A 24,901-nucleotide genomic window follows, 5' to 3' on the forward strand; every position below is an offset into this window, starting at 1 on the left:
CCCATCTGATAGTTGGAGAAGAGAGGCAAAGGACTGAACAGGCATAAAGTCTCAACTTCCCCCTTTGCTCCTAGAATGGCTCTTAGCAGGTCAGAGTACAGGCACACCAGCAAAGCTTTGTGCAAGCTTGGACTGCTACTGCTGCCTATCTTCTATCTGTTTCTGGGAATAAAAAGGTTCCACGCTTCATGGATGTGAATCTTAACCTTTCACAAGCCCTGTACTTTGTTTTAAAATGCTGTTGTAATTTGAAAAGTGATGACACCATGAAGAGTGTCTGTCAACGACTTCTTTACAAAATATGCTGAGTTTATAAATTAAGAGACAGTCTAACTCACAAAACTGCAAAACTAGACCTGGGAACTGAAAGTCAAGCTGAGTTCTTTCTGGTTAGAAAATCATAACAAGTAATAAAGATTCTTCAATTTGCTTTTAGTTGCATTTTATTCCAGATGTGCAAATCTAACCCTCCAGTTTCTCTCCCACAACTATATAGCTTCTGCAACAGTAAAGAGTAGCAAGAATTTATTTCTTGTCAGTGCTGTATCTTTACTAGCATGTGAAAATGAAACTAGTAAGTATGAAGTAGTGTATGATACTTTAAATTCTCTCCCCACAGAATACTAAAGAATCATAAATCTTTACACAGCAAGCATGGAAGAAAATGTTTAATTAAAATGCACTTCAGTGATGCAGAGAATGAGATAATGAGCAGCACATTTAAGGAACTTCATTTTCATACTTTCAGGCACACTGATCTGTTTTACACACAACTCATGCTCCCTTTATGTTTAGGGTATCAAATCTGCAATGTACTCAGAGTTGCCCAAGTGCTCTCTACTCCCATGGATTTCAAGGGAAATGGAAGTTGAAGGCACTCGGCACTTCTCAGGAGGCTGTCAGCACCTTATAGGAATGGGGCCTTTGTTTTAAAGCAGGGATCGGCAACCTTTGGCACACGGCTTGCCAGCATAAGCCCCCAGGTGGGCCGGGCCAGTTTGTTTATCTGCTGCGGAAAGTGGCCAAGGTCGAGGGATATGCTGGCTGCCACTTCCCGCCGCCCCCATTGGCCTGGAGCAGCGAACTGTGTCCAGTGGGAGCCACAATCGGCCGAACCTGCGGACACAGCAGGTAAACAAACCGGCCTGGCCTGCCAGGGGATTTACCCTGGCAAACCAAAGATTGTCAATCCTTATTTTAAAGTGATCTTAAAATCAGAATTGCTAAATTCTTCAGTTCAACAATTTTTAGAAAATTCCAATTCAAGTAAAAACAAATGGATGCAACTTTTTTTAAATGCTTCATACCTAACTGGAGTCTGTGGAAGTATAAGATTAAGCTCCTCATCTGGGTTGTTTTTCCTTGGTGTTCGTTCCAACTGCAAGCTGTAGAAGGGGAAAAAGCAAAAACTTTATGGAGTACTGATCTTTGAATATCTCAATTAAAGTCTCAATTAAAAAGAGGTTTTCTAAAATAACTTTAAGCTGCTGAAAAAAAAAATCTGTGCGCCAGATTTTCAGGAGAGCTCAGTACTGCGCAGCTCCCATTTTTCATTGTCTGTAAATTACTGATTTAAGCTAAATAGTTTAAACCTGTTTTTTAATCTATTTATGTGCAGCTGTATTAAGGGTTTTCCCTGGTTTAACTATGTCAATTTAGTCCATTTAGTTAAACCAGGGCATTCTTTAGGCACACCCACTGCTTTAGAGGATGCATATTGCAAGCTCTCACACCTTCACTGAAGGAACAGTGCTGAACTCGTAAAGACGTCCTTTCTTCAAAACATTAACCATAGAAGTTCAACAGGAGTTAACTAACAAAGTCTGAGACAGTGTAACTAAAGGTTTTGTATACACGATCATGCAGTTCAGCTTGGTGGGGTGTAAATAACAGGGCACACCCAAGTGCTGCACTATAACTCCCGGTTGTGGGCACTGTGAGCATGAACTAAAACTCATGCCTTCAGAGTCCACATGGAGGAGACAGTGCAGCACTTTGGTGTGCACTCAGTCCCGCAGGCCAAAACTGTGGGGCAATGTAGACAAGCCCTGAGAACCCATTCCTCTCTCAATTGCTCAACTTGCACTCATGACTCCAGGGACTTGTGTAGAATGGGAAAATGTTAAAATATGTTAGTGAATATGTTAACATGTTTTTAAATATCAGTTAGCACCTAGTTTAGACCGGCCAGAACAGTGATTAAAAATGTGTTACCAGACTAACAAACTTTAAAAAAAGGCTTTCAGATTAGACAGGACCTGAATTTCCAGTGTAAAAAGTGACCAGACAGAACAGTAAAAACTTTTAGGCTATCTTTATATATCATATAGAAGTAAAAATAATTAAGAAGAGAGTGTTACCATTCTATGTGATTACGCTGTAAAGTTTCATCATTATCCAGAAATAATCGTGCATCTATATCTTTATTTTTCAGGTAAAGCTCTTCATATTGTTTCGAGAGATCCTCAACCTAAAAAATGTGAAAGTTGTATTCTTATAGGATCAATTCTGACAATGTATTGAATATTGTATTCATGAACTAGGGAGAGGAAGGTTTCATTCTGTATTTTAATATAGATATTTAATTTATTTTGACACAAATTTCTCAATTCCCAAAGTCATTTCACCATACATATAATTAGGGCTCCGTGTCTGTCATGGAAGTTGCAGAAGTCACGGATTCCGTGACTTGTGCAGCGGCCAGTGTGGCTGACTCGGGGTCCGCTGCTCAAGTGGCCCCAGGAACCACAACACCGGCCACTGCTCAGGCCGCCCTGGGCAGCTGGCCCCAGGGACTGCCAGAGCAGCGGCTGGCGCAGTTGGTCCCAGGGACTGCCTGAGCAGCAGCCCTCGGGGCATATGGAGCAGCCACTGCTCCGGCAGCGGGTCCCCAGGCAGCTGGGCTTTGGCAGCTGATGTTATTGGCCCTAGCCCCCACAGCAGCCTATTACGAGATGGAAATATTCAAGTTTGGTGCTCACATTGCCTCAGAAATTTCTCCTGGAGCCCTGAAAATAGCTGAAATATCATTGAAATGGGCCAAGTCTTTTAGAGAGCAAGAGTGGTGTGGAATTTTTTAAATACATTGACTCCTGGAAAGACTTTTCTACTTATATGGAGCTTTGTGCTGTGAGAGCAGGGTCTGGCTGGATAGAGAAAGAGGCAATCACAGATTCAATTCAAATCTCCAAAGCACTTAGGTTTGGAGCTCCAAAATACACTGGTGCCTCAGAGGTCAGGAAGTTTGAAATCCATGACCCAAGAGCAAGTTTTCTGGCAGCTATTAGATCTCTCCACTGCATGAGCTCGTCTTATTTCTGTTAAAAAATCCCTAGGCAATTATATGCAGTATGTTTATGAAGTTCCAAAGACTGCAGAGGGGTTTTTTTGCATTTTTTTTAACCGAGCATGAACATAGGAGTTGGGGGAGGAGGGATTAAACTTACTGGCCAGATACTAGTCCCCACTCCTGTTTTTGCACTGCTCCTATATAGCTATAAACACAGCTTAGGCAGCTATCAGAGGATGCTCCCAGGTGGCATATAGTCAGCTCAACTGGCTCTATGCCACCTACCCCCATCATATGCTTCAGCATGCTGGAGGCAGGATGTGTGCCCAGACTGCTGCCATGCTCTACCAATCCCAAGGTAGCATAGAAGACGGACCACTCTAAGACTAAGGCTCCATAGTGTAGACAATGTCAATGACAACATAGCCTCCTAGTGTAGACAGAGCTTACATCAGTAGCTTTTCCTGTTGCTGTAGGGACACTATCTCCCTGAGTAACACAGCTATGTCCATAGAAGCATTCTTCCATCAACATAGTGGCTTGTATGCTGAGGGTTTTATCAGCATAGCTATGTCAGTCAAAGGTGTGTTTTTTGCACACCCCTGACCAATGTAGCTATAGCAATATAATTTGAGTGGAGACCAAACTTAAGCTGCACATAAGGCTGAGATACGCCCAGCCAGTCCCAAGATTGGGATGCTTAGAGCCACTTTTAAATTCTCCACTCTTAGCTGCTCCATGCAAATCTCAGCTGTAACACATCATTTATCCCCATGATTATACAATTATACGTTTTACTCTAGTCAGATTATCTTCAAAGTCCCATTATAACCCCCTCTTTTCATACAGTATGTTCATAACTTGTTCAACATGTGTCTTTTGGCAGGAAAGCGTTTTCTACCCCATAATTTTAAGGTTTTTTAAAATAGATTTCTTTTCCATTTCAGAAATCAGCCTTGCAACATAAACCAGTCAGCTGCTGCTACAGCTGTCACCTTGTTCACCTAGCACAAATCTTTACCAAAACCAGCAGCTATAAGTGTGAATTCACCTCCAACGCCAATATTTACCACAAGTATGAATGTCACATGCACACCTATAGGGGGATTTAAACATTAACGTTAAGCAGCCCAGGCAGTTTTGCTTTCTTCTGAAACAAGAATTTTAGTCTAAATATATTTATATCCAGTGCTAATGGCTATTTGTGCAAATGACACATGCTACTAGGTCCTAGACCACTGATCACAACTAAGGCTGAAAATTCTGAGAGAAATATTTGTTGCGAGTTTTGTACAGGCCTTCATTTGCCTATTGCACTGTGTATAGTCCTTTATTTTGGGATCTCTCTGAAGTTTCTCACTCTGGAAGAGAGAATCCAGTGACGATGGTATTTTTAAAGAAAGCAGAATTTATAATCTTGCAGTAATCTGAAGGTACCATCTCATATGATTCTCATCCACATAGTTTGGGAGATATGTTTTTCAGGTGGTTTCAATGTTAAAATTCTGTGAGAGAGAGGTTTTTATAGAACTAGCAATAGTTAACAACTGGATTTGTTTTGTAGGTAGGTTGCATTAATCTGTCAGTTAGGAACTATGTAGTGTGCTAACTTTGCCTGAGTGTGACTGGAAGTTCAGCCAGACCTGGAAGGCGTGAGTCTCCTATACTCAGGGACTGTTTTTCTTGTAAGTTTACTGTTGGTAAAGACTATCAAAGTAATAGTGGGCTTGAAACTCAAGACAGAAAAGGTCTGTAGCGGGTCTTATGTTTTTGCTTTGTTTATTCTTGTTAAGAACCTGAATAAAATTTAGCTCTCCAGGAAGTGTGGAGATTCTGATTTACACAACAGCTTCAATAAAAATTTTTCCAGTTACCAGCTTTTCCATGAATACAGATTGATTCACAGTAGGTTTAATTGCATAAAGGCCATTTTTAATCCAATTTAAAAAAAAAAGTTAATCCATTTTATGCTTCATAAATGCTTACTGCTTAAGGCCTCAGTCAAGCAACTGTAATACATGTAGATAGACTGCTACACCCACACTGAGCTCCAGTGAAGTGAAGAGGGCTCTCAGAGGTACAACAGTCCACTGTTTAGTCAATTGCAAGAGTACAGCCTAAATCTTGAGGATATTTATATATCCAAGAGCAGATTAACCGACCTGAATTAAATTTAAAATTGAGAAGGTGTAGTACTAATTTTAAGATTTGCTTGATTTTGCAGCCTTTATATTGCTGCAGCATTAATACAAGTAAATAACCTATTGAAATCAAGAGGGATGAAGCACGGTTTAAAATTCTACTTCATTTTGAGAAGAGTAACAAGTTCATCCCCAGGAAGTTCATTTTTTAAATTTTATTTAAACTTTAAGAAACAACTGTATATCCTATATTAAGAAAACACTTTTAAACAAAAGGTATGTTGTGAATCTTGGAAATCCCATTAAGTCACTCCTTCTTGTGAAACACACCTTAATCCATTATAGGCTTCTTCTAAAGTTGTCACTGGAACTGCAGTACAGTGAAAGGACACTTATGTGATCTTAAACATTTTAGAATGAACCACAGTATATTTAACAAATATTTTTAATTAATTACTCTAATTACCTCTGGAAGTCCATTTGAAGTTACAATACCAACAGAATTCAAGAATGGAATAAAGCTTGTGAAATATACATTTTTGACCTGGAAAAAGTAAAATGACATAACATTACCAAAGTACTAAACATACATTATTTTTACAAACAAGACAGCAAAACAAATTGACTGTGTTAAGCTTATTATAAGCTATTCTTAAATTACCTCAGATAGTACATACTTTCAAACCTTCAGTCAGAAATAAAGAACTATCCACACAGCTGAAGATTTAAGTTAAATTACTAAACTGTGTGTGAACATCTACATCCACTGCTAAAAAAATTGAAGGGTCAAACTGGGAAATAAAATAAAATAAAAGGTACTCTTTCAAGCTCCAGTCTCTTCAGTTTCTGCTCACACTAGACTGCAGATATTTATCCTCTCTCTCTCTTACATGCTTATATGCTGATTAAAAGAGCAGTTACCTTATAGTGTCTGTGGCTCTTTAAGATGTCTTCACATGTACATCCTATTCACAGTGTGTGAGCGCCCCAGCAGAGTAGCTTGGTATTTCCACTATCAGCATCCTGTAAGAGTCATGCTCACACTTCAAGTCCTTGCACTCCCTCTCCTGAGGGCATAAAATGAACAACGACCCCAAATGCCACCCAGTTTCTTCATCGCTCAGAATCCAAGACTCCAAGCTCCAGGAAAGGGAGGGGAACGACTTGGGATCCACACATGCAGACATCTTGAAGAATCAGTTACTATTAGATAAAAGTGATGTTCCTCCTTTGTACTTCACATGTGGATCCCAATGTTGGTGATCAGCTAGAAGTAACCTCAAATGGAGGTGGGAGCTCAGAGTTATTTGGGGAAGAGGGGGGAAAAGATTACAGAATCATCCTTCCAAAATGGGCACCTGTACTAGAAGCATTCACTAATAAATAATGTTTTGTAAACATCTGAGCTAAAAAGTTCAGATAACTGCTCTGCAAGTCTCCAGTATTGGTACCTGACTTAGATATGCTATTGAGGTCTCTTCTGCTCTGGTAGAATGAGTTCAAATGTTTGAAAGGGGACTTAATATTTAGACATCAAATACAATCAGATACCCATTTTGAGATGAAGTCTTTGAGATGAAGCAGCCATTCCCTGGGATTTACTACCATAAGCAATAAAAAATCTTGAAGTTTTACAAGAAGATTTAGTTCTATCCAGAGAGTAGAACAATGAATCTTTTCACAGCCAAGGTATGTAATTTAGCTTCAGCTGGAGACTAACGAAGTCTTGGAAAGAAAATTGGTAAAAGAAGAAATTGATATGACAGTCCAACAATATTTTTGGAATAAAAGATGGATGACATCTCAGTTACCCTGTCCATATGAAAATGTGTAAGGAAGGTTAATCATTAATGCCTGTAATTCATTTATCCTACGTGCTATGGTAATTGCCGCTAATAATGCCACCTTCATTGATTAAAAGTGAATTGGACAGATTGATAAGTATTCAAAAGGGAGTTCCATTAGAGGGAGGAAGCACTAGATTTAAATCTCATGTTGGAGCAATCTTTTTTTTTTCCCCTTCTATTAAAAAAGGGCCTCTCAGAAATCTGCTCATTGATGAGAGAAAACCAAAACCTTCTCTAAGCAGATGAAAAGTTGCTAGCACTGCCAAATCTACCTTAATTGAAGAATCAAACTGGAATGTTTTAAATATAACATAACACCTAAGATTTTTGGACTAGAACACTGAGAAATAATGTGACCCTTCAATAATACCCATAAGGAGATATGCTTCCATTCTGAAGCATATGTAATTCTTGCAGACTATTTCCTGCTCTGAAGTAAGCTATTCTGTACTTCTGAAGAATATTCTCTACCTAATGAAGACATCCAGAAACCACCCAAGCCATGAGATGTAGTAATGCTGGATTTGGGTGAAAACTAAGCCGTGGTTCTGCAATATTATGTTGTACTGAAACAGAAGCATGATAAACTGATGATCGGACAAAATCAGAAGTTACAAAAACCAGAACTGGCTAGGACAAGTGGGAGCTATCAGTATAAGCTCAAGCTTCCTTGCCTTATCTTTCTTAACACGCCTGCAGTTAGAGAAAATGGAGGAAAGGCATACATCAAATGGAGTGACTGGCAAATCATGAAAGCTTCCACTAAAGATCCCAGACTTTCTCCTGCTTGAGAACAAAACAGATGCTTTGAAGCAACAGGTCTATCTGGAGAAAACCTCTCACCTTTAGAAGATTTGGCAAATAATGAATAATTTAACTCCACTCACGACACAGGCACTTTTCTGCTTAGTGAGTCTAAGCCAAGCCACTGTTCTCCCCTGCAAGGTGGAGAGTTATCAAATTGATAGAATTCTGGATACACCATTCTTGCAGATCTGTGACTTCTTGACATAGATCTGATCTGGCACCTCTCTGTTTACGTAGTGGGCTGTTGGGCAATTGTTAATGAGAATTTGGATGAGAAAATTTTTGATCAGTGGTAAAAATGCCTTGCTAGCTAGACTCAAACATTTATGTGTATGTACTACTCCCCATGAGGTCAGATACTGAGTTGGCACCAGACCAATATGCACTCCCCAGTGCTTCTCGGATACACCAGAATTGTGGATGGTATTGGAACAGCACATGGTATTCCCACGTGTACATTTTCTTTTGTTGTCCCATCACTTCAAAGAGTTTAAAACTGGTCACTGAAAGTGAGGAGTCCAAATCATGTTGTGCATTTTTGGTTTGTATGTGACTTGATTCAAGCTTTAAAAGGTCAATCACAGATGGGCAAAGTAGTCAAAGCTACATGACACCATACAGTCTAGAAGTTTGAGAAATATCTTCCCTGATGCCTGAGTGTGATTGTGAAAGTAGAGGATAAACTGCCTTATGGTCTGAAATCTGTGGAAGAAATGCACTTGTTGCTATTGAATCTAGTGGAGCCCCTACAAATTCCATCAGCTAGACCTGAACCAGATTCTATTTTTTTTAATTGATTTTCAAACCTAGGGATGAAAAAAGGATCTTCTTCACTTCCAAGGTCACCTGTTCCTGAGATTTGCCTCATACCCAGATGAAGGAAAATGTGTAATCTCTGAGGGGTAACCGTGTTAGTCTGTATCCACAAAAAGGAGGAGTCTGGTGGCACCTTAAAGACTAATATATTTATTTGAGCATAAGTTTCTCAGTAAATTTGAAGATCATATACTTAACAACATGCTCTTCTCCTGGGCTGTAAAGAGACCTGTCATGAGCATCTGTTGGGGGAATAGCCTCTCCCCCACCCCCACATAATTTAGAAGCCTGAGGGTTCAACTGTTCATGTGACTAAACACCTACTAATTGACTGGGAACAAAAAAAAATATTTTTTTTATTAGAGGCAACACACACTAGTAAACACTAAAGCCACAGTAACTCAGTATTAAACTATCCTAACAAGTAACTATAAATAGGACATCAACGTTGTTCCATTTGCTAGACTTAGGGTGGTCTGAAGGAATTGAATGGCAGTTGGGGTTGTTGAGCTTGTTATACCCTAGGGAAGGAGAACACAACCCTTACTGGAATCTACTAATGAAAAAACATTGCAAGCGGCTGCACTGGGGCACACCATGAGTAGAATCCACATGTCAAATACTCGAAGAAAAACTAAGTTCGATGCTTTATTTCCCAGTTTAGTCTCCCATATCAAAAGTGAGATGTTTAAACAGAGGATGAAATATTGAGAAAGGGATAACACTACCGACCATTTAAGCAGACAGATGATCAGGTAAAAAAAAATTAAAAAATTGTTTACTACTGCCTCAACGAATAAGATCAGGTTTTAATCATACTTTTGGATATCGCCTTGCTTGATGGACATTACACCAAGATCCAATATAGTGAGTTTTTCAAAAAGCACAAATCTTACCTCATCTAAGTTACAACCATATTCTTTACAAAGGACTTCAATAACTTTTGTATCTGTGTCAGTTTGTTTTGATGTACGTGTACTCCTGCTCTGACCTCGCCTTGGAGCTCGAGTTGAGCCATTAACAGACATTGCACTCACATGAGATTCTGTAAAAGACAGTCAGCATTACCACAGGATTTAAAACACACGAACAAGTAACTAAAAAGCAAAGAATACTTCTGACCTTTACATTTAAGCCACAAAAGAGGGTGATGTGGTTTTAAGAAGAGAGTCTACATATGCTATACAGTAGAACAGGAAGCATATTTATGATTTATATGCCAAGAAAGGGGAAATGCATCATACAAAATCCACATGAACAGAAAACTAATGAGACTGTCTGTATAAGTCTTTGGACATTATGTGTTTAAAGCTACTTATGTATGGAATTTAACACTACTCAGCACTTTTCATCCACAACTTCCAAATCATTTTGCAAATGAGGAGTAAGCATTAGTTTCCTGTAACATCCAGAGTTAGGCCACAAGTGAAGACTACACTTCCTCAAAGCTCCACAAAGAAGGTAACTTATTTATAACCAGAGTTCTTCGAGGTGGACTTTGCATATTCACACTCCTGGAATGTACCCACTGAGTGTAGCAAGACAGTGGTACCTTTTAGTTGTGGTGCCTGTTAGGGAGTGGATCACCCCTCCCTGTCTCCTCCCACCGGCAACACTCATGTAGACTTAAGGGGCATTGCATGGCCACCTCAGTTCCTTCCAACTTCTAAAGTGCAATACCAAGTAAATACAGAATTAGGACTCAACAGGAGCAGAAAAGACAGGCAGGGAGAGTGAATATGCAGAATGCATCTCAGAGAACTCCAGCTACAAGTAACCAACCTTCATTTGTTCTTTCAGTGTCCTCTGCATATTTCTACTCTTGGGATAGTTTAACAAGCAGTACATCAATAAAGGCAGGAGAAAGCAGAGTCTTAACTGAATAATGATTGAAGAACTCTGTCAAAATGAACTTCAGATCTGGATCAAGATCCAGTACTTAATTTGTGCCAGGGCTTGCCAAGGCCACCCGATTAACAGTATTACTTATGTGCGAAAGAAATACCTTGAGAGCCAGATGGATCACCCTCAATTCTCCGAGGATATTCTGTGGATGTAACCACCACATTACAGAAAGCCGAATGTCGTTCAGAACTCTATTTTAAGCCACTTTTGCTGCTGCCTCATTCTGAGCCTGGTACATAGAATTACGTTATGTTGTAGAGGCCATGAGACCCAATAACTTCAGAAAATACATTTGAATGGGCGGTAGCCCCAGCATCTGTATGGAAATGGTTATTTTCAAAAACCTCTCAAGAAAAAAAAGCTTTTCTTTCACAGAGTTGAAGACTGACTGAAAAAGGGACTTCTGGTTTATAAAGACACAAGATTTTGAAATGAGAGCAAGTCACCTCAATGGCTTCTTCTAATCCTTCTTTGGACGGGCCCTTCAGTAGTCAATTGTCTAAGTAAGAGAAGATAAAACCCTTGCTTCCTCAGATGAGATGCTAGCGGAGCCAAACATATGGTAAAAACTCAGGACGCAGCAGAGAGGCCAAAAGGTAAGACGCTGTATTGAAGTGGTCTGAATCAAGGCCAAAAGGTCGATATTTGCAGTGGGATATCCTTATAGAGATATGGAAATATGCCCCTTTGAGGTCAAGAGCAGCAAACTTATCTAGAGCAGACAGAGATAAAATGATTAACAGCAAAGACAGCCTTCTGAAGTTGGTTGATTCATCTGTTTAGAGCTCTGAAGCCGTTGGGGATTAGAAATTAACAGGATTACAACCCTTTGTTTCCGAAGTTCAGAGGTACTTGTTCTATAGCACTCAGATGAGCCTGTACTCCCTTTGTTAATAGCACCTCCTGAAAAGGGAGGGGGACATGGGAGTTGCATGGAGGAAGGACTTTAACTTTGATGTATAGCCTCTCTTTACTGTATCTAAAACCCATTTGTAATACCCTATTAGTTTCCATGCACTGTAAAACTTGGACAGTCTCCAAAACCACAGATAGGATCTTCCAAGATTGGTTTGAAGCTGTTGACTAACATGTCAAACCTGTGGCCTGACATTCAGTTAGGAAGATGTGACTGAGGAATTCTTTGACCTGTCTTGTGTCTGCAAAGATATTTGCTGTTTAGAATACTGTTAAGAACAGCCATGCAGGGTGAGATCAATGGTCCATCTAGCTCAGTATCCTATCTTCCACCAGTGGCCAATGACAGATGCTTCAGAAGGAATTAACAGAACAGGGCATTTATTATGAGATCCATTCCCTGTTATCCAGTCCCAGCTTCTAGCAATCAAAGGTTTAGGGACACCCACAGCATGGTCTTGCGTCCATGACCATCTTGGCTAATAACCACTGATGGACCTATCTTCCATGAACTTACCTCATTCTTTTTTGAGCCCAATTATAGTTTTAGCCTTCACAACAGCCCCTGGCAACAAGTTCCACATGTTGACTATGTGTTGTGTGAAGCAGTACTTTCTTTTGGTTGTTTTAAACATGCTGCCTATTCATTTCAGTGGGTGACCCTTGGTTTTTGTGTTATATGAAAAAGTAAATAACATTTCCTTATTCATTTTCTCCACCCTATTAATCATTTTATAGACCTCTATTATATTCCCACTTACTCATCTCTTTTCCAAGCTGAAAAGACCCAGTCTTTTTAATTTCTCCCCATATGGAAGCTGTTCCATACCCTTAATCATTTTTGTTGCCCTTCTCTGTACCTTTTTCAATGCTAATATACCTTTTTAGAGAGGGAGCAACCAGAATGGCACACAGTATTCAAGGTGGGGGTGTACCATAGATTTATATACAGGCCTACCTAATGATATTTACACTTAATTTGCCATAGTTTATGCTCCTTTTTATTTCCCTCACTGGGATTTGAGGTCCAGTTTTAAAAAGATGTCTTTTGTCTCTAACCACCTCTTTCACTCTAGTTAGCCATGGTGGCATTTTTTTGGTCCTGGTGCTGTTTTTTTTATTAATTATTATTAGGGATATACATTTAGTTAGATACTCTATTATGGTGTTTTTAAATAGTTTTCATGTAGTCTGTAGGCATTTCGCTGTTCCTTTTAATTTCCATTTAACTAGCCTCCATTTTTGTGTAATTCACCTTTTTTAAGTTAAATACTACTGTACTGGATTTCTTTAGTATTTACATTTTGATCACTATTACCAAGAGGTTCAGCTATATTCACCTCTTGGACCAGATTCTGTGTACCACTAAGGACTAAGTCAAGAATTGCCTCTCCCCTTGAGGGTTCCAGGGCTATCTGATCCATGAAGGAGTCATTAGTGGTGTCTAAAAATTTCATCTCGGCATCCAATCCTGGCTACAAACACAGAAAACACAATAAAAAATTGAGATTACGGTTAGAATATACAAAACCAAGGATAGGAATAAATGGTCAGAAGGGGGAGAGGTAAATAATGGTGTTCCCCAGGGGTCTGTTCTGGGACCAGTCCTATTCAGTATATTCGTAAATCATCTGGAAAAAGGAGAAAACACAGTGGGGTGGCAAAATTTGCAGATGATACAAAACTACTCAAGATGGTTAAGTCCAAAGCAGACTGAGAAGAGCTACAAAAGAATCTCACAAAACTGAGTGACTAGGTAATAAAATGGGAGATGAAATTCAGTGTTGATAAATGCCAACTAATGCACATTGGAAAACATAATCCCAACTATGCATACAAAATGATGGGGTCTAAATTGGCTGTTACCACTCAAGAAAGATCTTGGGAGTCATTGTGGATAGTCTCTGAAAACATCCACTCAATGTGCAGCGGCAGTCAAAAAAAGCTAAGAGAATATTGGGAATCATTAAGAAAGGGATAGATAAGAAGACAGAAAATATCAGATTGTCTCTCTATAAATCCATGGTACACCCACAACTTGAATACTGCAGGCAAATATGGCCAACCTATCTCAAAAAAGATATTGGAATTGGAAAAGATTTAGAAAAGGGAAACAAAATTAGAGGTATGGAACAGCATCCATATGAGGAGAGATTAATACGATTGGGACTTTTCAGCTTGGAAAACAGATGACTAAGGGGGATATAACTGAGGTCTATAAAATCATGACCCGTGTGGGAAAAGTGTTATTTACTCCTTCTCATAAAACAAGAAATAGGGGTCACCAAACAAATTTAAAACAAACAAAAGGAAGTATTTCTTCACACAATGCACAGTCAACCTGCGGAACTCCTTGCCAGAGGACATTGTGAAGGCCAAGACACTAACAGGGTTCAAAAAAACTAGATAAATTCATGGAGGATAGGTCCATCAATGGCCATTAGCCAGGATGGGCAGGGATGGTGTCCCTAGCCTCTGTTTGCCAGAAGCTGGGAATGGGCACAGGGGATGGATCACTTGATGATTACCTGTTCTTGTCATAAACAGATAGCTAAGGGTTAATGTCTCTTTCACCTGTAAAGGGTTAACAAACCGTGACCTGCAACACCTGACCAGAGGACCAGTCAGGAGACAAGATACTTTCAAACCTTGGTGGAGGGAAACCTTTGTTTGTGTTTTTGGGTTTGGCGTTGTTCTCTCTGAGTCCTGGAAGAGACTAGACATGCAACCAGGTTTCTTGCCAATCTCCCTGCTACAGTCTCTTATATATTCAGAATAGTAAGTATTTAGTAAGGAAGGTGGCTTTAGTCTTTTGATTGTTTTTTCCTTTATTTGCAAAAGTGTATCTGGCTGGTAGAGTTCTAACGTGTATTTGGCTGAAAGTATTTTAAATTGTATTTCTGTTGGAGGAGGCTTTTTTCTCCAGTTTAAGCTGAAAGACCCTGTAATATTCCATCTTGAATTTACAGTGATTTTTTTAATTCTCTTTTCTTTTTATTAAAAGTTTTGTTTTTAAGACCTGTATGATTTTTTTTTTCCTTGTTGAGGCTCAAGGGCATTGAGTCTGTACTTAACAGGGAAGAAAGAGAAGGGAGGGGAGAGGGGTGGAATCCCTTTGTTTTAGGTTCACGGAGCTTGAATCTGTATTGCCTCTGGGTGAGGGAGAAGGGGAGGGGGGAAGGAACATCCCTCCCTGTTTTAAGATTCAAGGGGTTTGAATCACAGTCATCTTCCAGGGTAACCCAGGGAGGGAAGCCTAGGAAAAGCACTGGTGAAGGAAAGAGTTTACTTTCCTTGTGTTGAGATCCAGGGGGTCTGGGTCTTGGGGGTCCCCAGGGAAGGTTTTGGGGGGACCAGAGTGTATCAGGCACTAGAATTCCTGATTAGTAGTACCATCACAGTTCTGTTCATTCCCTCTGGGGCACCTGGCATTGGCCACTGATGGAAGACAGAATACTAGGCTAAATGGACCTTTGGTCTGACCCAGTATGGTCGTTCTTATGTTATTTAAACTATCCTCATGTTGACTGGGAACATTTCACTTTGCCCTGAGAATTTCACAATTGCTATCACCATCCTGGTCAGGTGGTCGGTAGCATAATCCTACTGCTATACTCTTATTAATGAAACATGGAATTTCTACCCATGGAGATTCTATAATACTGTTTGATTCATTTAAGATTTTATTTATATTCGACTAGGCTCTCTTTCACATATAGTGCCACTCCCTGACCAGTGCGACCTGCTCTGTCATTCCTACATATTCTGTACCCTGGTATTACTATGTCTCATGGATTATCAACATAGCACCAGGTTTCTGTGATGCCTATTATATCAATATCTTAATTTTATACCAGGCACTCAACTTCCCAGATATCAGTATTTTGAATTCTTGCATTTCTATACAAGTTCTTACAAAAATTTTTATATTTAAAATGGTCTGCCTTCATGTGATATAAGGTTATTTTCTCTAATTATAATAAGAGAAAGATGAAGATGGGATATTGCCTCTGATTCCTGAACACAGGTGTTTACATCCTCCTCCTATAGGAATTCTGCCTCAAAGATCTTGCTGTGGATCACATCTTTCAGTTTTCCCAGCGTCTGCTCCATTAAGTAAATCATCCCCTTCACAGTGTACGTCTTCTATTTTAAATCCGGTATTCAATGGGAGAGAAGGTAAACATAACCAAATATGTTTCTGCAGAGCTATTGCAGATGCCAATGATCTTGAGGCAGTAGCAGGAACATCTGATGATGCCTTAAGAGCGTGCTTGGCCACGTTTTGGCCCTCTTTATCAAGGTCTGATATTTTCTTTTGCTCTTCTGATAAAATGTTTAGTAAAGACAGACATTGTCTCCCATAGCAAACTGATATCTATCCATAACTGCTTAGTAGCTAGCTATGCACGTGTTTAAAGAAGAAGGAAGAAAAATTATTTTCTGCCAGAGAATCTATTTTTTCCCCTTCTTTATCCATGTGGGTGGAAAGTTGAAAAGCTGGTCCAGAATTTTGCTGTATTGCTGCTATAATGAGTTTGGCTGAGAGTACACATGAAAACAACAAAATCCATCCTGTGGTATCAGACATAATTTCTCTGCCTTTTTAGAGACTGGACGACACAAAGACGATTTGGAACAACGGATTTTGCAGTTGCCACAGCCATTCTAATACAAGCAAGGAGAATTTAGCATTGGCAGTAGACCCCAGAATATGAAAAAAATGGATGTGAGTTCTTCTCTAAACCTACTGATGACAATTTTTAAGCTGATGCCATCCTATCAACCGATTCATGAAACTGAACTGAATCCTCAGAGGGAGAAGATGCTGTTGCTACACTGAAGTCATCAGAAGATGAGCCACTCTGTATCTCTGTGACATATTGATGAAAGTCATCCTCTTCTAAGAATAGGTCCTGTTCTAATGCGGGTGGGGAGAGGAGGCATTCTGTAACTCATATCCACAGATTGTGTTGGAAGATGCTCTGGCACCAGAGAATTCAACATTCTAGATTGGTAAGGGGAAGGAGAAGAAAACATCCAAAGAGGCACAGGCCAGTCCTGCCAAGTTCTCCAAGCTGGTATCATATTCTCCTGAAGGATAGAGCAGGAATCTGGCATTACCTCATGTACAACAACTTTGCTGGGGGAAGGCTCTCTTTGGCCTGGTCCACACTACAGCGTTAAATCGATTTAACGCTGTACCTGTCCACACTACAAGGCACTTTAAATCGATTTTAAGGGCTCTTAAAATCGATTGCTGTACTCCTGCCTAATGAGAGGAGTAACCCTAAAATCGATATTACTAAATCGATTTAGGGTTAGTGTGGACGGAAATCGAAGTTATTGGCCTCCAGGAGGTATCCCACAGTGCACCAGTGGCCGCTATGGACAGGTAAATGAACTCTACTGCACTGGCCAGGTATACAGGAAAAGCCCCACGAGCTTTTGAATTGCATTTCCTGTTTGGCCAGCGTGGAGCTCTCAGCAGCACAGGTAACAATGCAGTCTCCTGAGAATAGGAAAAGAGCTCCAGTGTGGACCACACAGGAGTTATTGGATCTGATCGCTGTATGGGGAGAAGATTCTGTGCTATCAGAACTGCGTTCCAGAAGACAAAATGAAAAAACTTTTGAAAAAATTTCTAATGCCATGAGGCAGAGAGGCCACAGCAGGGACTCAGTGCAGTACAGAGTTAAAGTAAAGGAGCTCAGACAAGCCTACCAGAAAACCAAAGCAGCAAATGGCAGATCCGGATCTGGGCCAAAAACATGCTGCTTCTACGCTGAGCTGCATACAATTTTAGGGGGCTGCGCCACGACAAGCCCCCCCTGGTCCGTGGATTCCAAGGTGGAGGTAATAATCTCACCTATGGCTGAGGATTCAGCGGAGGGGGAAGATTACGAGGAGGAAGAGGACGACCTTGCTGAAAGCACACAGCACTCCATTCTCCCCAACAGCCAGGAGCTTTTCGTGACCCAGACAGAATTAAACTCCCAGCCCTCCCAAGCCACTAGCCCAGACAGTGAAGCCATGGAAGCGACCTCTGGTGAGTGTACCTTTGTAAATATAAAACATAGTTTAAAAGCAAGCGTTTTTTAATGATTGATTTGCCATGAGGGCTTGCATGCATTAGCTGGCATTAAAGTTACTTGAAAAGTCTGTTAACATGTCTGGGGATGGAGCGGAAATCCTCCAGGGACATCTCTATGAAGCACTCCTGGAGGTACCCCAAAAGCCTTTTCAGAAGGTTTCTGGGCAGGGCAGCCTTATTCCGTCCACCATGGTACGAAACTTTACCACGCCATGCCTGGAGCACGTAATCGGGTATCATTGCATGACAAAGCCTAGCTGCGTATGGTCCCGGGGATTGCTGGCATTCAAGAAGCATAATTTCTTTTTCTCTGTCTGTAATCCTCAGGAGAGTGATATCGTTCATGGTCACCTGGTAAAAATTAATGTATTTTATTAAGGGGACAGAGATGACCATTCCTACGGTGATGCTTTCCTGCGGCTTAAAAGAAATCCTTCCCTTGCAATTAGCCATGCGGGGGGAAGGGAAAAAGTTGCCCATTCCTACAGGGAGGTGTCTTTAATGGCGCTGAGCTTTTTAGCATTTGGCCAGCAGGAATTTTCCCTGCTAATAACCACATGGAGGGGGAGGGGATAAGGTTTCATTGATCTGCCATTATAGCAGACATGCGGAGTGGGGAGGAACACAATTCACAGTATTTCCTCTGCTGCTCCTTCTGAAGGCATAAGAAAAAAAGCAAAAGATGTGCTTTTTAGCAGTTGGCTGGCCAGCATGAATTTTACCTGCTAATAGCCACGCGGGGGGGTGGTGCAGGGAGAAGGGAGAGAGTGATCTGCCATTTTAGATGTAAGCCTTACCATGACCGCCTGCAAGCTAAATTGTAATCCCCGGACCTGCGTCTGTGTTGATCTGTTACACCACAGCCGCAGGCACTAAATACTAAAAGAATCCAAAGGCAACCTTGTAGTGAAGTGACATGTGCTACATACGGTGAATAGTGTAGTTCACTGTGAAAGAGTATAACCATTGTTCTGTGAAATGTATCTCTTATGATCCTTTTATCACTCTTTTCCCCCACTCATGCAGCTGCAAATTTTTCAAGCCTCCCTACTCCAGCCTGAAGGCTAGCTCAGATAAGGAGGAGGAAGAAGAGGACACGGGATGAAATGTTCACAGAAATCATGGCAGTAACCCGCAATGAAAGAGCTCATCTGGGGGAGTGGAAGGACGTGGTAGCAAACTACAGGAAAGATGCCAGTGAATGTGAGGACAGGAGGGACGCTCGAGATGAGATGTGGCGGCAGGAAGATCGGAGGTGTAGGCAGGAAGATCAGCGGTGGCGGGATGCAATGCTGCAGCTGCTGAGCAATCAAACTGACATCCTCCGAAGTCTGGTGGAAGAGCTGCGGGGTCACAGAGTGCCATTCCAGCCCATGTTTAACCTCCCTCAGTACTCACCATGTTCCATATCTTCCACACCCAGACTGTAAGAACGCGTGGGGGAAGGCTTTCTGCACCCGCCCACTCCACCCCCCGTGGACAGTCCAACCAAAAGGCTGTCATTACATTGAAATGTCCTTAATGGCCTTTTTCTTCCCTCCTATCTTCCTCCCAAACCACTCCCAGGGTACCTTTTAATTTCTCTTACTCTTCTTATAATTACATGCTTTTCAAAGCAAGTGGGAGGGTGAGTTGGTTAGAGGGAATGACTATTTCCATAAGCAAGCTGTAATGGAAGGGCGGAGGGTAGGTTGCTTGCAGCAGGAGTCAATACAGGGGGGAGGTTCAAGAAGGGGAAACAAACACAGCAGTCACACCGTACCCTGGCCCATGATGAAACTCGTTTTCAAGGCTTCTCTAATGCGCACCGCTTCCTGGTGTGATCTTCTAATTGCCCTGGTGTCTGGCTGCGCGTAATCAGCGGCCAGGTGATTTGCCTCAGCCTCCCACCACGCCATAAAGGTCTCCCCCTTACTCTCACAGAGATTGTGGAGCACACAGCAAGCAGCAATAACAAAGGGGACATTGGTTTGGCTGAGGTCTGAGCGAGTAAGTGAAGTTCTCCAGCGCCCTTTTAGACAGCCAAATGCACATTCTACCACCATTCTGCACTTGCTCAGCCTGTAGTTAAACAGCTCCTGACCACTGTCCAGGCTGCCTGTGTATGGCTTCATGAGCCATGGCATCAAGGGGTAGGCTGGGTCCCCCAGGATAACTACAGGCATTTCAACATCCCCAACTGTTATTTTCTGGTCTGGGAAGTAAGTCCCTTGCTGCAGCCGTTTAAACAGAGTAGTGCTTCTGAAGACATGAGTGTCATGAACCCTTCCTGGCCATCCCACGTGGATGTTGGTGAAACGTCCCTTGTGATCCACCAGTGCTTGCCGCACCATTGAAAAGTACCCCTTGCGGTTTATGTACTGGGTGCCCTGGTGCTCCGTTGCCAAGATAGGAATATGGGTTCCATCTATGGCCCCCCCCCCCCCAGTTAGGGAATCCCACTGCAGCAAAGCCATCCACTATGACCTGCACGTTTCCCAGAGTCACAACCTTTCGTAGCAGCAGCTTAATGATTGCTTTGGCTACTTGCAACACAGCAGCCCCCACAGTAGATTTTCCCACTCCAAATTGATTCCCGACTGACCGGTAGCTGTCTGGCGTTGCAAGCTTCCAGAGAGCTATTGCCACTCGCTTCTCCACTGTGAGTGCTGCTCTCATCCTGGTATTATGACGTTTCAGGACAGGGGAAAACAAGTCACAAAGTTCAAAGAAAGTGCTCTGACGCATGCGAAAGTTCCGCAGCCACTGCGAATCGTCCCACACCTGCAAAACTATGTGGTCCCACCAGTCTGTGCTTGTTTCCCGGGCCCAAAATCGGCGAGCAATGGGTAGAACCTCCCCCATTACCATCAGGAGCTCCAAAGCGCGGGGGCCTGCAGTTAGGGAGAAATCAGTCTCCAGGTCCTCATCACTCTCGTCGCCGCGCTGCCGTAGCTGCCTCCTCCTCTCCTGCGTTTGCAGTTCATGGTTCACCATAGACAGCACGAGAATGCGTGAGCTGTTTACAACGTCCACGGCCGCGCTACTGATCAGAGCAGGGTCCATGCTTGCTGTGCTATGGCGTTTGCTCTCAGTTCACCCAGTAAAAAAGGCGTGAAATGGCTGTCTGCTGCTTTCAGGAAGGGAGGGGGTGAGGCTGTACCCAGAACCACCCACGACAGTGATTTTTGCCCCATCAGGCACTGGGGTAGTAACCCATAATTCCAAGGGTCAGGGGAGACTGCAGGAACTATGGGATAGGTACCCACAGTGCAACGCTCCAGAAATCGATGGTAGCCTGGGACCATGGATGCACACCACCGAAGTAATGTGCCCTAGTGTGGACGCGTAAAATCGATTTTATAAAACCTGTTTTATAAAATCGATTTTAATAATTTCGATTTTATTCTGTAGTGTGGACGTGGCCTTTGACAATCATAGGACCCAGTTCAACCTCCAATTGTAGACGACATACTGAAGCCTTCGGCGCACCCTAAGAGTGGGAATATGCAGAAGATGCTCAAAGAAGAACCTGGAATTTCCATTCAAAGGACAATTTAAAATTTATTTAATTTTATTTATTTTACACAATTTGGAACAAAAAACCTGACTTGAAATTTTCCACAGAGGAAAATTAGATTTTTGTTTCATATAAGTCAAAACCATGTTTTTTCTAATAAAGGTCAAAGTAGTTTAATTTAATCTTTACTGAATTCTCTTTTATAGTTATATGTTGCATTATATCAATATATAAAGTATTATACTATAAATTAAAAATTAAAATATCAAATTTTACATTTTAAAATTGGTAGATTGGTAATTGTCAATTTGGTGATTGGTAACTGTTCAAAGTTTTTGCCCAGTTCTACTTTGGAAGTCTCATCTTAGTCCCCTTTTGTTTTATTCATATAATAATTTAGCACAATTTAAAGTCTTTCCACTGTCATCAGGACTTGAATACTACAGTGTGTTACTGATCAGAATTGAGAAGCTCTGCCAGATTTGTGAGAGAGCTTAAACTGTGCCTGTGCAAACTGTGGCTGGCACTCATCTGGAATATTAATGTAATACCTTGCATATTGTCAACTCACTATTTTTCTTAAAGATCCAGCTTCTGGAGTCAGGTGATATCAGAATCTCACCTTTCATATTAAAACAAGTTTCTAGTTCTCATAGTTGCATTACAAAACAAAAAAAACAAAAACAGAAAATGTGAACTCTTAAGATTCAAAGGTGGCATTGTTTGTTTGTTTTTTCAATCTCAACTTTTGGGGCCAGACTCAGGATTTCTGAATGTTTGCGCTTGGCAGTACTATGTATAGTGTCTATCCTACAGCAGTACACTTTACAAAAGATTAAATTAAACTCCTATCAGTTTTGGGGAGCCATATCTTAACCCCAAGGCTATTCTTTCTCCAGTAGTTATTTACATGGAAGTTAAAATTGTCCTCATTTTAGAATAAAAAGGGAGAGAAATAGTATTTTTTGACAATTAAAGTTCAAATGGAGTAGGGTCAACAACAAGACCACCAATAATCTATCCATTTGAAGCTATTCATCAATGAATAATCAGATAAATTCAGGTTATCCATATGAGTTATGGATCAAGAAGAAAAAAAAAAAAGCCAAGGACATTACTGATGATATCCTTCCCCAATCCTGTTAAAGGAAAAACCCAATTAACTCCAGCTTTTTTCTTTGTTCAATATATCATTAAAATATATTCCCCTGGTGGAAGATACCCAACATAAAAATGAAGTACTATCCAAAGTTACACAAGACTTATTTGTGACACCACTTTTAGTGTTCTTAGCACATTTCCCAAGTTTTAAATGTACAAGGAGTACATACTAAAAGTTACTGTTTAGAGAAGTTTATGATTTTCAAACAGGAATGAACATTTACTTATGTAAGAGTAAGTCAGCTAAAAGTCAAAGCAAGGAAAGAGGAGGTTACTTACTTGTAACTGGAAGGTCTTCGAGATGTGCGGTCTCTATCTGTATTCCACTGAGAGTTTATGCATGCACACATGTCCAGAGCCAAAGAATTTGAAAGCAGTAGTGTCCGTTGGTCCACACATGCACACTTGGCTCGCCTCATGGTTTTGTCACAGGTAATAAAAGGTGAGGAGGACTGACTGCATCTCCAGTTACTTCTCCACCACATATCCAACAGATCCATAGAAGAGGAGGAGGAGGGGAGTGGAGTAGAATACTGATAGGGAACACACATCTCAAAGAACCTCCAATTACAGGTAAATAACATCCTGTTCTTCTTCATGTGATGTTACTTATTGTATTCCACTGAGTGTGATTAACAAGCACTACCTAAGTCAAAGGAGGTTGCGAGGATGAAGATGGAATGGCTGAACAGAGGACAGCCACATCAAAGGAGGCATCATTAAAAAGGGGACAGAGAATAAGACTGAGAATATATTATTGCCCTTATATAAATCCATGGAATGCCCACATCTCGAATACTGTGTACAGATGTGGTCTCCTCACCTCAAAAAAGATATACTGGCACTAGAAAAGGTTCAGAAAAGGACAATTAAAATGATTAGTGGTTTGGAGAGGGTCCCATATGAGGAAAGATTAAAGAGGCTAGGACTCTTCAGCTTGGAAAAGAGGAGACTAAGGGGGGGGTATGATAGAGATATATAAAATCATGAGTGATGTGGAGAAAGTAGATAAGGAAAAAAGTTATTTACTTATTCCCATAATACAAGAACTAGGGGTCATCAAATGAAATTAATAGGCAGTTGAAAACAAATAAAAGGAAGTTCTTCTTCACACAGCGCACAGTCAAGCTGTGGAACTCTTTACCTGAGGAGGTTGTGAAGGCAGGGACCATAACAGCGTTTAAAAGGAAACTCGATAAATTCATGGTGGCTAAGTCCATAAATGGCTATTAGCCAGGATGGGTAAGGAATAGTGCCCCTAGCCTCTGTTCACCAGAGGATGGAGATGGATGGCAGGAGAGTGATCACTTGATCATTGCCTGTTAGGTTCATTCCCTCTGGGGCACCTGGCATTGGCCACTGTCGGTAGATAGATACTGGGCTAGATGGACCTTTGGTCTGACCTGGTATGGTCGTTCTTATCCACCACTGAGTCCTGCACCAAGGCGCAATGCATAGCAAAAGGTGTGGACTGAACTCCAAGTGGCTGCTCTATATATGTCCCAGAGTGGCACATCATGGAAGGAGGCTAGAGTCAAAGCCTGGGCTCGTGTGAAATGGGCCTGCATCCAAAGCAGGTCTGATAACAGAGAGTGTAATGAACCCCGAAATCCACTTGGAGATTCTCTGTGTGGAGATTGCCTGCCCTTTAACTCTTTCAGCTATTATGACAGTTGGGAGGGGGGAGGGATTTCCTGCTTGGCTTTCCACCTGCAGAAGACAAGACCAAGGACCGATGGACATCGAGGGAGTGGAGTTGCCATTCCTTTTCCGAGGAGTGAGGCTTCAGAAAGAAAGAAAGAAAGCAAATGGATTGATTAAACACAAAACTAGAAGATGACTTTTGGCCAGAATTTGGGATGCAGGTGCAGGAAGACAATCTTTATGGAAAGTCGTGAAAGGAAGGTCCGCCATCATGATCTCAAATTCACCAACCCTTCTTGCCAAAGGGCAGGCAGGGTTTCCAAAAAGGAAAGTGACTTTCATGAAAAGGAGGGACACAGAGCACAATGTCAGCAGTTCGAAGGGTGATTACATTAGGCTGAGGTCCCATTGGAGAGTGACAAGTGGGGAGATTCTCATGAGGCCTTTCCAAACCTAGCAGTCAACGGAAGTAGAAAGATGGAATTTTCTTCCACAGGGGGTGGACAGTGCTATCTGCTGCTTAGTGGATCTTGGGTCTCACTCTCAACTCTCTCAAGGTCCTCAAGGACAGGAGGTAGTCCAGAAGAAGGGAAATCCCCATCACTTATGGGGAAAGCCCCTTTTGTTGGGCCCAGAAGGCAAAGTGTTTCCACTTGGCCTGGTAACAATGTCTAGTGGACTCTTTCTTGCTGCTAGAGAGGATGTTTTGCATCTCTGATGAACATGCCAGTTCTAGAGAAGCTGTTCATACAAATACAATGCTCTGAGAAGCACTTGTGAACT

The 24,901-nt window shown here is 41.4% G+C and overlaps 1 protein-coding gene across 4 annotated transcripts in view; it reads right to left on the reverse strand.

Annotated features, from left to right (window-relative positions):
* RB1 (RB transcriptional corepressor 1) overlaps nt 1-24,901 on the reverse strand; it is a 189,150-nt gene that overhangs the window by 129,207 nt on the left and 35,042 nt on the right. For all 4 annotated transcript variants that reach the window (XM_030565029.1, XM_030565036.1, XM_030565045.1 and 1 more), the window contains 4 exons: nt 9,797-9,945; nt 5,897-5,974; nt 2,361-2,470; nt 1,308-1,385 (listed from right to left, as the gene is read on the reverse strand). In XM_030565029.1, the coding sequence (XP_030420889.1) occupies nt 1,308-1,385; nt 2,361-2,470; nt 5,897-5,974; nt 9,797-9,945 (415 nt within the window). The remainder of the gene's footprint in view (nt 1-1,307; nt 1,386-2,360; nt 2,471-5,896; nt 5,975-9,796; nt 9,946-24,901) is intronic.

Source organism: Gopherus evgoodei, chromosome 1, assembly GCF_007399415.2.
Source record: "Gopherus evgoodei ecotype Sinaloan lineage chromosome 1, rGopEvg1_v1.p, whole genome shotgun sequence".
Taxonomy (NCBI): Eukaryota; Metazoa; Chordata; order Testudines; family Testudinidae; genus Gopherus; species Gopherus evgoodei.